The sequence below is a fragment of the Phyllostomus hastatus genome, unplaced genomic scaffold (assembly GCF_019186645.2).
Source record: "Phyllostomus hastatus isolate PE091 unplaced genomic scaffold, TTU_PhHast_1.1 phas_contig_147, whole genome shotgun sequence".
Classification (NCBI taxonomy): domain Eukaryota; kingdom Metazoa; phylum Chordata; class Mammalia; order Chiroptera; family Phyllostomidae; genus Phyllostomus; species Phyllostomus hastatus.
The window spans coordinates 391751-404956 of NW_025333603.1; the positions used below are offsets into that span (position 1 = coordinate 391751).

Consider the following 13206-nt stretch of genomic DNA (forward strand, 5'->3'; position numbering starts at 1 on the left):
GCATGTTGACTTTTTCACAGCTGTATCTGTCTGTGTCCACCTCCTCCCTGCTAGGCTGGCCACTCCATGGGCACTGAGACGTGTGTAATTTTCCTTTGTCATGCTACCATCTAGAACTGTCCCTGTCACATGACAGGCTCCTGCTGATGAACCTGGGCTTAAAGAATTAAACGAGGAGCCTTATCACCTACTTGAATCAAGGCCCAGACACATCTTTCCCAGACCTAGCCAACCGTCATCTGCCAGCCCGGCTATCACCTCCCACCCGACCTCCAGCAGGCGAGGATGGCAGAAAATGCATCCTGACATCACAGGAAGGACCCAGGGAAAAGATGCATTAATGGGGCGAAAACAAGCCAGTGGAGTGATTAATTTGGCCTCCTCTTCCATATTATGTTTATACAACTTGATTATATAGCACTTAATTACTAATTTGCCCTACTTAAACCAAGAGTGCTTTTAATTTTTAATGAGATAAGGGAAGAAGATGCCTTTACTTAGTGAGGAGTAGCTATTTTATTTCCTTCTCTTGTTTTGCCCACCAATTAATAACAATTCTAAGGAAATGCATCCCTCTTGTGACTTCTTTCTCTCCATCTTCTTCCTGACCTCCTAGGTTTAAAAAGAGATGGAAACAGACAAGAACCACTTAGAAACAAGCTGACTTTGCTTCCTCATCTGGATGGGCTGGGAAAGGCTTTGTACAGTTGAAACACATGGGACCCACACATGGTGCTGATTTTGGGAGCTCAGAATACGTATTCCCAGAAATCATAACTTGGTTGTAACTAGCAACAGAGAACACAGCCAGGGGTCTCCAACAGGGCATTCCCCCCATAAGGCCACATTGTTTCCTGGGTAATGACAGATAAGTATAAGTGCTGCCCTGGGGCAGTCAGGACCTAAGAAGAGCATAGACACTGGAGTCATACCTGGACTTGACCACTAGCTCTGCCACTTGCTGTTAAACCATGGGCACATTACTGGGACTTTCTGAGCCTCGGTTCCCTACCTGTAAAGGTGAGGTGAATAACCAAACTTACAAGCATTAAATATCACCTGAGAGGTGTGCAGGAAAGTATTAGCTTCCCTGTCTTTAGCATAAATGAAGGAGGAGATGAAAGTGGGGACAAGAGAGCCCCTGTTGAGGACTCCAGCATGTCTGTCATCATGTGCAGGGCCGTGGAGTCCAGACCAGTGCTACTCAAAGAGCAGGTCCATAATGACATAAGGAGCTTGCCCCAGAATGTGAACAAACACGCTGACTCCTTCACTGAGAACATCTTGCTATGAATTAAGTGTCATAACTGATTAACATTCTGAGGCAAGTACCTTATCACATTGCAAACCTAATACACAGCATTCAGAGGGGACCCCTGGTCTGCAGCCTGACCTGACCACCTCTGTCCGAACGACTGATGGACATCTGCGTGTTCTCCTGAGGGCCCTCTCCAGCCTTCCCTTGGCTTAGCCGGGCTCACTTATACCCACTACAAGCCCCCTTTCCTTCTAACTTTGAGTCCAGCCAATGGGGAACCCAGCAAGGGATCAGAGACTGGGAGGAGAATGAGGTCAAGAACCTAGCTCTGTCCCTCCACGGTCTCTGACCGGCTAGCTGACCCCGCAGCCTCCACACAGCCCTCTGTTCTGGGGTCACAGTACCTGTGCTCTCCCCTCCCCTCTTCAGGTCTGGCTGTTACAAACCCTAAGGCACCACATCCTCCGTAGTGACTTCTCGATGCCCTGGTCCTCAGTCTTATGAACAGTAGCTCCACTAAAATCTCTACAATTATCCTACTTTGAGGGTGCAATCTGTGAGGACCTAGGCTAACCCGGTGACATTTTACTGTGTATCCTAATTCTAGTTGTCTATTTCTTTCTTTCTTTTTGTTTTCTTTCTTTTTTTAGCTGGTGGTGGAGAGAGGGCAGGCCATGTAGGGCCTTGTGGGCCAATTTAAATACCTTGGTCTGCAGTATTTATAGTCTGGAAACATTCTTATATCCAGAGTTTTCCTACATCCTACAAAGAGCCATGGAAGCTACAGATTTGAGAATGAAGTTGGTTGGCAGGAGCCAGTTGTCTATTTCTGATGCTACTGTTTTAAATAATGGCAATCCCACTCTGCCCCAGATGAGTGTCCTCACATGATCGAGGTGAACAGTCCCCAGCTTTGCAATCGCAGCCTTGGCCTTAGATTCTGGCTTCATCCCTTTCTAGCCTTGGCTTTGGTGAGTCACTTGACCTCTCTTACCTCACTTGTAAAATTATTATAACAGTACTGGAAATTTCCTTATACACAACTTTTAATGTGTTATCAAATTTTTAAATGTTTAAATTTCTTTGATATCCTTGGTTAAAGGTATTCCACTCAAGTTTCTGAACCCACGGTACTTTCTTACGGTTTGCTGCAGAAAACCAAGTACTTCTAACAAGCAACTGCGTTAATGACTTTTCCCTCCTGCATAGTTCTTGGTCATCTGCCTCAATGCTGCAACTGAAACTCCTTCCTAGACTTCAGTGAGGCCTCAGACATTGCACGACTCTGAACCAAACTCCAACAGTATGTGGTATGCATATGTGTGTGTGTGTGCACGTGCAGTCATTTTTCAGGACTTTTTTTTCCCCCCAGTGGATGATTCCTGACTTAATGGAAGGTCTTGTCTTTCCTGATCTCTTATTTGGTTCCACAGCCTAATTCACCGTGTTGAATATCAAGCTTATATAGCATAGATCTGTTATCCCTGAGTCATCTTAGTTTAAAGAAATAAAATACCAAACCTATTCATTTCCAACAAGGAATTTCTTATGAAACATAAAGGCATAAATGTTAATTAAAATGAAGAATTAATTCCTTATAAGCATGTGTTCCTATTGGAAAGATCTTATATATTTTTCAGATTTGCACTAGTATGAAAGGTTGTCTTGAATAAAATGAAGTCAAAGAGTTATGTAGACTTTATTTTAGAAATACACTTCTGTAACCCTTCTAAGTTTCTAACAAACTCAGTTGATGTTTCACCAGTTTTTTTTCTTTTACAACAGTCCCGTTCATGAGTTCCTGAGTAAAAACTTTAGGGAAGGGGATATTTTGGAAAAATGTTTGTTAGCCTAAGTCTTCATGTTAACAACAATACTATTAAAAAGTGTCTTTTAATTAAAGCTCTTAATTAGTTAAAGCACTTTTTAATATCAACTTCTATAAAAAGTAAATGGGCAGATTATGATTAAAGGAAATACATTAAAATGATATTAGTGATCATATTATAAAGTATTCTCCTGGCAAAAGGAGTCAGAAAATTTCCAAATCAAAGAGGGCACATTTCTTATTTTTATTTCTATATCTGATACTCAACCAAACAATGATGACAAATGTGTGGAGCTGGTATTCTCTATAAACCCCCCCACCCTGCGGAGGGCAGCTGAGGTGCCACGCTGGAATGTGTGACCTTCCCGAGCAGTGGGTGTACACTTACTGGGATATGGTTCTCGATGGGAAAAAAGAGCATGGACTCTGTATGGAGCAAGGCTACATGGCCTCCCCCTTCTTCACTGTCTTCAACTGTGCAGTGGGGACCGCTAACACCCACTGGTGGCTGCAAGGGTTCTATACAGGGTCAGGGACAGGAAGTGACCGGAAAGGAGGAGCAGGCCCTGTTCCTCAGTCACGCTGGAAGGAACAGGAGAGCCACACATTCTGGATCTTACATACTGAAATAATTTCTGAAAACAGAATTTTAAACGTGAGCTAATGTTTTGACTTCAACATCCATGGTTCCATTCTGCCAAGTGGATTGGAACAAGGAGATTTACAATTAATTAGAACCTAAAGGTGTTGCTTTTATTTATTTATTTTGGAGACGGAACAATTCTGGAAAGGATATGAATGTGCTGTTAGTGCTGTTAACCAGGTGTAGCAATAGTGTAATGAATGTTAGGGCCCATATCACATTCTTTTTCTTCCCACATTCTTAATTTAATCCTGCTTTAAAGTACTAATTACCATTCCAGGATTTTCTGTTGACTTTCTATGAGGCAGACATACGGGACAGGACGCTCTGAAAATTCAATCAGAAATCTGAATCTATTTAATTAGAAACCAGAATCTCATATCTCCAGAAACACATGCTTAAGCAGCAGAGGGCAAAAGTCAACTACACAAAGCTGATAGTATCAGGACCATATGTGGAATGAATAAGACTAGAAGAAGCCTGGGATAAAAGCTAAATGGAACTAAAATTCATAGCAATAGACAGACTCCTTGTACACAAGAACTATGAGCCCTGCATTTCTGTATACTACAAGTGGGAGCTAAACTGTTAATATGTATCAAACTTGTACATGTCAGGCAGCCTTTTGACAGTTATACCTCATAAGGCATTTTAACATAACTTAGGGTGAATGTAAAAATTCAGCCACAGAGATGTTAGTGGCAGCATCTGTTCAAAACAATGGAGGCAACCTAAATATTCAAAACGGGAAACTGGTGAAAAGTCATGGTCTTTTCTACGGGGTAGAAAGTTGTGCGGCCTGCAAACACGGTAAATGAAGGTGCTTACGTATGTTTTGTGGTGGGAAGGAAGGCTATAAAATGATGTATTGTGTGAACACATTTTTAAAAAGTAAATAATGATTTAAAATATGTGTAAAAAGATAAGAACAATAGCAACCAGAATCTTAATAGTGGTTATTTTAGGGTAGTAAGATCGGTGTTTTCATATTTTTCTTTCAGCTTAACTGAATTTTCTTTTTGTCCCCAATGAATATGAATTATCAGTTGTACTCCAGAAAAAGGGGGAAAAAGCAAATTATGATTGGACATGCCAAGAAATAGGATAGTTTCATGTTTCTGAACACCCACTATATATCAGTCTTTCCAAACCTCCAGAAACTGAAGTCATGATAATCAACTTTACTTTGTGAATGTAAAACTAGTATTTATGGTGACAGGAAGCCAAAGAGAACTAAAAGTCACAGAAAGTTGACTCACAAAATAAAACACAAAGAAGATGTATTGAACCGTAGACAAAATCATGGGCTTTGAAGTACTTCATAGGTGATGAACAGAACTGGCTGTAAACGAAGTAAACTTCATGACAAAGGACAGAAGGAGAGGCTCCAGCGGAGCCATGAGGATGTCTGCACGGACTGATCTCGAGGGCAGGCCCCAGTGGCCGGCGTGGATGGTTTATTTGTGGGCACACGTTACAGAAAGGGTGAGTCATCGCAGCCCTCCACTGGCCACTCACTCGTATTGGTCTGCCAGACGCAGGAGTCTGTCTGGAACGTGACAGGGAAAGTTGATGGCGGGGGCACACGGAGTCCATGGTTTACGAGGCAGTGACCCTCACACTGGGAGGAAGAACTGGTTGATGAATTGCTTAATTCCTGGGGCTTATTTTCTTTACACGGGCACTCGCCTTAAATTGATTGGTAATTTCATTTTGATCTTTTGTCACTGTCTCCTTTGGCTGATTTTTGCTTCAGATGTTTACTCCACTGCTTTTTCGGGGGGTAGGGTGGGGTGAAGGCCGGTGTCAGGATAAACATTACTGTTAGAATTAAAGCTTGCTTTGTAGAGTCTTGGAACAGAACTGTCTCTGAAGGTACCGGAAATCGCGGAGAGTGCACGCCATCTGTGGGGCCTGAAGAAAGCAGAGCGGAAAGCCGTTTTGCGTGGTCTGTCTCTTTGCCATTCGGCTGAGTTTTCTCTCAAGGCACCTTGAAAACAGACTCCTTGTTTTATGCGTCCTTTACATGTCTTAGAACCTTTCTACTGCCTGTGCTTAGAGAAGGTAAGCATGTTGCTATTTCATGAACTTATTTTTTCCAGTGTGTTAATTTTCTAGGGCCTGTAGCCCACATAAGTATTACAAAATGCTCCCAACTTCTAACTGTAATTATTTGGTTTCCAGGATATTCAGAATTAGAGGGGATCACTTTGGACACTGACGGCCAAGGGAGCGAGGGCTGACTTTCCAGGGAGGAGGGAGTGATCAAATGGAAAGGTCACAGAGGTCAAGACGGCTGGACTCCACACTCCTACCAATAACAGGAGGAAGCCTCTCTTCCTTGTGTCCCCTCCCACCTACTCAATGGCTGGACTTCTACCACGGATGTGGCATCTCTGTGGTTTGACTCCATTTAATTGATTAAGCTGTAGATATAAAGACCACCATGACGTGACTCTTGTCACGCTGTCTACTGAAACACAGTTTTGAAACTGCTAAAAAGAGAACACCATTTCTGGAGGGGAATGACTCTTTAAGATGTTGTTCATCATTCTGTTCTTTAGTGAAAATGGATGGCTATATCAATACTGTTTGTGAGATCCTAATTTGAAAAGAAAATAGTAGGCAGACTTTAGATGTCTGAAGGAAGGGGGTGCGGGACAGGGCAGGGGAAGAGGGAGACTGTGAGCAGGAGGACATGAGCGGATAAAGGAACAGGAGGTGGATGCTCAGAATTGCCAGCAGGTTTCAACACGTGGAACAGCAACAAGCCTCCAAACTGACTGATCTTTCCCACCAGAAAATCCCATCCACCGTCCCTCTCCCTGCATCTGTTAAAACTTTTTCCCAGACTTGAAATATACAGACGTTTGCAATAACTTTAAGTAAAACCCACAACTGTAGGCCTCCCAATCCATTGGTGTCACCAATGTAAGGTACACAGCTCTACCCCTAGCTGAAGTCACTGATTCATGGATCTCGTAAACTGGGAAATCCTGTCTTCCCGGACACGTAGGCCCTTCCCTAGGTTGGCAGCCTGGAGCCCCTGGACTCCTCCTAGCCTTTCCTTCGATGTAGAGGAGACGACCCTGGCTTTTTGTACTGAAGTCTGCACACCCAGATAAGAAGTAAAATCCTCCATCTACCCACCAGAGAGAAGACAAAACATCTGGCCTGCTGGAATCATTAAGCTGCTGGCAGGAATTGCTCAGTTTTCTTAAAGAAAGTAGTGGCAGGCACCCTGAAGACCAAGCTAGGATCTTTGAAGTTCAAAAAAACAAACAAAACAAAACTATATTAAAATTCAGGTTGAAAAATATGAACCACAGCGAAGCAGCAGTTCTGTTTTACCTCAACTTGCCAGAATGCTGAGCTGGTTCCCAAGCCTGCAGCAGACAGGTTGTCCAGGCTGGCGCATCCTCTTCAGAGAGGGCTGAATGAGGACAAGTCTTCACGCACTTACATTCCTGAAGCAGTTCCAAACATAATCATCGGAACAGTGCTGATCGTTATACGCAGGGCTCACGGAGGTCATCAGAGCTTTCAAAGGCTCTTCATATCAACAGTCTCACCTGACTGGCAATTCTTCTTATTTAGACATATTTTTTAAAGGAGATAAAACCAACAAATAAAAGAGACACTAGAGAGGCCAGGTGCCACTGTCTGAGGCTACACAACGAGCAAACAAAGAGGCCAATTCTACACGGAATCTCTCAGGGGCTCTCTCTACCACATTACAGTGTCTCCTACAACGACAATCAGTCGGAAGAGGCACACATGTCCTTGGGTGGAACAGGAGGCACGAGCTTGTCTTTTAGATGTTGGGAGTCTTGCAGCTGCTAGTCAGGCCACCAATGCCAATATTCAATGGTCTGTACCTTCAATTCTGCTCCAGAAGATCAGTGAAAACTCTCATGGAGGGAAGACGCCAGTGTGTAGCTGTGAGTGGAGCCCTTCAGGAGCGGTGAGCTTCAGTTTACTTGCCGGAGACACCAGCGAGGTCCCGCCAGTCCCGGCGGCGTGGAGTGCTGGGTGGCGCAGCCCCAGGCGGTCGCCCTGCTCTCTGTCGGGGCTGCAGACTACTACTTGATGTGTGACCGATGACATTTCTTTTCAGAAAATGCACCTTGAAACATTTTAGAAGCCAGAAAGTATTTTTAAGGGAAAAAAAAAAGAGGAAAAATAGAACAAAGTAGAAACAGCATCAAAGCCAGGACAGGCTATCGATCCAGAGACCTTGGCTTCAATTCAGCCCTGTCCCTTATTAACTGCAGTCTTGGGCAAATTACTTAAAATCTTCCCAAGCCCTGGTTTCCTCAAATATAACACAGGGATGGAGACATCTATCCTGCAGGTAGGAAGACGACAAAATTAAACGAGGTGTCTTGGTCTGCTTGGGTTGCCATGACAAAATACCACAGAATGAATGTTTAAATAACAGAATTTTATTTTCTCACAGTTCTGGAGGCTGGAAGAAGTTCAAGAGCAAGCTGCCAGCATGATCAGGTTCTGGTGAACACCATGCCCCTGGTGTGCAGAGGGCCACCTTTTCACTGTGTCCTCACACGGAGAGAAAGGGGAGGGGACGAGGGTACAAGTGTACATGTTCCAGCTCTCCAGGGTCTCTTCTCAGAAGGGACCCCATCCCACATAAGGGCCCCGCTCTCATGATACCATCGAACCCGAATGACCTCCCGAAGATGCACCTCCAAATACCATCATGTCGGGGGTTCAGGCTTCAGTACAAGAATTTTGAGAAGACTCAAACATTCAGTCCATAATATGAGGTAACATATGCAGGGCCTTAGCAAGCATCTCTACTGCTTTGTTTTAGAAATTGGAATTTGTTCCAGGAATGGCAAGGCATCTAGTTGTGAGATCATCTTTATAAGTTGATAACATTAAAATAATAATTGATGAGTCAATGACATTTCATCAATAAATAAATACCTCCATATAATATTTCCGAGTACCAGAAAATCCAGGAAAAGTTGAAGACTCAACTCTACTGTCTTTGTTTACAAACTGCAGTTAAATTCCACAAGGCTTCATGAGTAGATCCAGTTCTTGAAAGGGATATTTCAGAGGCACCAATTCGAGAAGCCTGGGCGATATGTAGTGTACCACACTTCCCAAAATGTGGTACAAAGGGCACAGATAATTGAAATCAGATGTTTGCATCTGTGTGTTTATAACAATGTATCCTTAAGTTCTATTGCCTTTCTGGACCTCTGTTGCCCACATATGTTGTTTTATCAGGCAGATTCTATGAAAAGCACCTGCAATAGCTCTCGGTACATAATTGGGTCCCAATAAGTTACTAGGCTATTGGAAAACATGGCTTCTAGTCCTGATTTTGAGACCTTGGGCAAATCATTAAACTCTCTGATCCTCAGCTGAATGAATATTTCCTGAATTCTCAGCTGAGACTTGGGCTCCAGACTTCTCAGTTTGGGCATCTGCTACCTGTTTCAGTTTTGGCTAAGTTTCTCAAGTTCCTCCCCCAACCATAAGTAGGAGTAATAGAGTAACCAGCCATGGGACTAAATGAGCATTCCTGACCCAGGGAAAGAACTCACAATGTGCTACTGATTATTACCACAGATAAACAAATGGTCACATCCCAGTTGGTAGGTGTCCAGCTAGGACTTGAGTCCAGGTGGTCTGACTCCAGAGCCTGTGCTTGCCACTCTATCTGGGCTGCTTCTCTACCGTTTCTAAGCTGGCTGTTAATACTACCAAGCTGCCACTCAAAGTATCTCCATAAATCCCCATGTGTGAAATGTCTTTTGCAATTTGGTGGTAGGAAAAGCTTTGTCTCCTACAAGAAACTGGTATGTTTCCTCTTTTTGAAAATAAGAGTTATGCAACTTATCATGTGTTCTTTTCGTCTTGGCTGCCAGGAAGCTCAGAGTCAAACTATGTGCTCAATCACCGCCACCAAGTCGTTTCCTTCTTCCTTTGTCTTTGTTCCTTATTTTTTTCCTTTAATTCCTTTTTTTTTTACTAACATTTTCATTTGTGTCTCTTGCTGATAGAGACCTCAATAGTATTTGGACAGTGGTGGATAGAGATGAAATAAGCAAATACAAATTTAAAATTTAAAAGAAAAACTTAAGTTTTGAACCTTACCTGTTCTACTTGCTAAAAGAAAATGGTCAAGGGGATATTTTAAAAAAATAATTTAAGGGCTACTTTAAAGGAGGAAAAAGCAAAAGGAAATCGACAGAAAAACAGAATGACCAGCACTAACAGAGGCCAAGTCAAATAAAAACTGCAATAAATATGTCTGAGGCTAGAAGTGTTTGTGCTTTCCCTGCCTGGAACCTATCATTTCTTAATTATATCTTATGTGTGTTTTGCAAGATGTGAGCTGCTGTCAAGAGGAAGGGCAGTCCAGACAGGGGAGGGGCCATGGCCTACCCCTTGCTCCTCACATACCTGTACAGAAGTGAAATCCCCTGAGGCACAGGCACCCAGAATAGCAGCACCCACGAGAACAGACTCCACCTCTTGGGACAGGACCACAGGCATGCCTGCACAGGACAAGACCACACCTTGGTTAGTGTATGGGCCTGGGGCACTGTGGGGAGCCAGCAAGCAGCCCGGCAGTAAAAACACCTTAAGTGAAGGTAGCAACAGGCACCTCCTTCCCAACCCTTGCAGTTCCTTATCTTTTGGGATTCCCTGGGTCTAAAGGGTTTCATTGCCTCTCCCTGCTGGTGCAGTAGCCAAGAGCCCCATGGGAGCCAACGCCATACAGATCAACTCATGAGACCTTTTTGCCCAGGCTCCCCAGGCTTCTGCTAGCTGCTGCCTGCCATTTGGTTCAATTCAGTTTAACAGACATTTCTTTTTTTTTTTAATTTTATTTTAATCATTGTTCAAGTACAGTTTTCTCCCATTTATTCCCATTCCAGCCCACCCACCCAACCCTCCCTACTTCCCTCCCATTACCCCCCCCACCCCTAGTTTTTTGTCCATGTGTCCTTTAAATTTGTTCCTGTAAACCCTACCCATTCCCTCCTGAAATTCCCTCTTCTCTCCCCTCTGGTCACTGTAACAGACATTTCTTAAGTGCTTTGCTGGGCCCAGGGAATACAGAGCTGAATTTGACTCTGTCCTGCTATTCCAGTCTCAAGGAGAGATGGATGAGAAAGAGATAAAGGAGGTCAATTCTGTAACTGAGATGCACTAAAAAAATGAAAGTACTACAAGAGGGTGTGACTAATCCCTCCAGTGGTTTCCAATGTCTCTGAATACAAGGCAAAGCCTTTCCATGGCTAACGAGGACCTCCAGGACCGGTGCCCACCCAGGTCTTCCTCTCTCCCCTCTCATCCTCGCCACATTGCCCTGGCCTCCTTGCTCTTTCTTAATTCTGCTTCAGGAGCCTCACCCATGCTGTTCCTCTGCTGGGGTCAGTCACTTCCTTCTGGATGTCCACACAACAACGACGTCTCACTCCAAGTCTGTGCAAACACACCCCTCCCACTGTGGCTTTCCTGACTGTCCAGTTTAAGACGACGACGTACCCACAGCACTCCTTCCAACACTGTGTTACTAAGTCTGTCTTCCCTGCTAGAACATAAGCTCCATGAGGGCAGGGGCTTTGTTCTGTCTGCTGCTGGATTCCAGGATTCAAGACCACTGTATAATATTTGGTAAGAGCTTCAATGAGGAAAGAAGACACTTCTAGCAGGGGCAGGGCATCATCAGAGTGGAGGTGAGGATTAAGGGTGCAGTTGAAGGATAATGCAGTGGGGGTCTGCCAGGCAGGGAGGAACACGCTGTGTGCCAGCTCCAGAGGCTGAGGGTTCATGGTGGGTTTAAGATGAATAACAATCATTCAGAAGACAAGCATGTGTATAATAAGTACAACGTATATAAAATATAGATGTATTTGCTAATCAGGAGACAGCAGCAAACTCCACAGAGGTAAGCTCTGTGGCCAGACCTATAAAATCTTTTCCTACGCAAGACAGTAGATTTATTTTTCCCAAAGCCTGGACTCCTCTTTTTATCTTTTCTGGGAAGACTTCCCTGACATAACCTCCTTTGTACTCCCACCATGTCCTGCCTCACCCTCCCACTCCAGGACTGGGCCAGCCGGGCAGCCATCCCAGACAAAGGGGGCAGGGAACGGAATTCTCACACACATCCCGGCACGCTCAGGAGTAGCAGCTTCATGCTGCAGGGCTGGCCCGTACTTGAGACTTTGCTAACAAGTAGCAGTTGGGATGGGGTCTCTGGGAAAAGCTTAGACCTGGTTCCACTAGCCCTGTGTCTTTTAGCACGTCACTTCAACTCTTCTAGCCTCAGTTTCCCCATGTGTAAAATGGTGATGATGAAGAGACTTTCCACACAGGTTTGCTGTGAGGATTAGTGAGAAAGGGCACACATGCAGAGCACATTTTCTGGCCTATGATGAGCCTTTAAGAATGGGGGCTGCTACTGTTAGAATTATTATTGATAGTGAGTGACGCCCTTCTGCATGCATTTCTCCTGGGCCGGAAACTAGAGCAGTAGGGAAGAAACATCTCAAGGGGAAGGACAGACACCAGTCTACACTGAAGGGCTGTGTCGCCCAAGTCGGGAGAATGCCTTAGCAGAATCCTGGGGTCATACACACTGTGACTGTGACCGTGATGAACCCCATGCACTAGGGCTTTTGAGAAGACAGTTTCTCCAAGTGTCATTCAGCTCCCAAACCCCTCTTCGCCCTGCCAAAAAACCTCCCTGGTTCTGAGCAGGAAGGAACCAGCTGCAGGTCCCTTCCACTGGGGACTGGAAACCAGAGGAAACCTGCTGAGTTCCCCCACCAGCTCTCCAGTTGCAGCCCAAAGCTCTCTGCAGCCAGACTGCCAGGGTTTGCCTTCTGGTTCCCTTGCTGACTTAGCTATGTGATCTGAGGCAAGTTAGCTAAGCTCTCTGTGCCTCAGTTTTCCCATCTGCAAAATGGGGTTAAAATTCCACCTACTTCACAAGGCTGCTTGAGGATTAAAAGTACTATTGAGGGTAAGGCACTTAAAATGGTGCTTGCCTCACGGAAAGCACTAAATTAGCACTAGCTGTTACCGCTGAAGTCTCCCCAGACCTGTTACCCTGGGTGGAACCAATTCACAGTTTCTATTTGCCCCTCAGGTCAATCCCACCTCTTCCTTCCAGCCCCTGACCTGCTCTAGGTGCTCTGGGTCCAGGAACAGTGTGTGGACACCTGTGGCCCAGTTGCCCTCTGGTTGCATTGTTGAGTAAGCTCCAGTCTGGCAGCTGTCCTCATGGAGCCCCATGGTTTTAGGTTGGTTGCCTCCCTGCCCTGGCCCCTGTACAAGCCTAGAGAGTTGGTAAGACTGTGAGTTGCCCCAGGCTGTTGCCTGGTGGCCAGGGTTTCCCTACACCCTGCCCACACCTCTGTAAACAGAGCCTTTGTTTGACTTTTCTCCAGTTAATCCAGTTAGAGTATGTCCTCTACTTCCCCC

The 13206-nt window shown here is 44.8% G+C and overlaps 1 protein-coding gene across 7 annotated transcripts in view; it reads right to left on the reverse strand.

Annotated features, from left to right (window-relative positions):
- FGGY (FGGY carbohydrate kinase domain containing) overlaps nucleotides 1–13206 on the reverse strand; it is a 390237-nt gene that overhangs the window by 58817 nt on the left and 318214 nt on the right. For 4 of the 7 annotated variants that reach the window (XM_045857796.1, XM_045857788.1, XM_045857768.1 and 1 more), the window contains exons 14-15: nucleotides 10171–10265; nucleotides 7169–7855 (exon numbers count right to left, since the gene is read on the reverse strand). In XM_045857796.1, coding sequence (XP_045713752.1) covers nucleotides 7706–7855; nucleotides 10171–10265 — 245 coding nt within the window. In that variant the 3' untranslated portion in view covers nucleotides 7169–7705. Of the gene's footprint in view, nucleotides 1–7166; nucleotides 7856–10170; nucleotides 10266–13206 lie in introns of those variants that run through there. The other 3 variants (XM_045857814.1, XM_045857803.1, XM_045857811.1) reach the window with 2 other exon arrangements.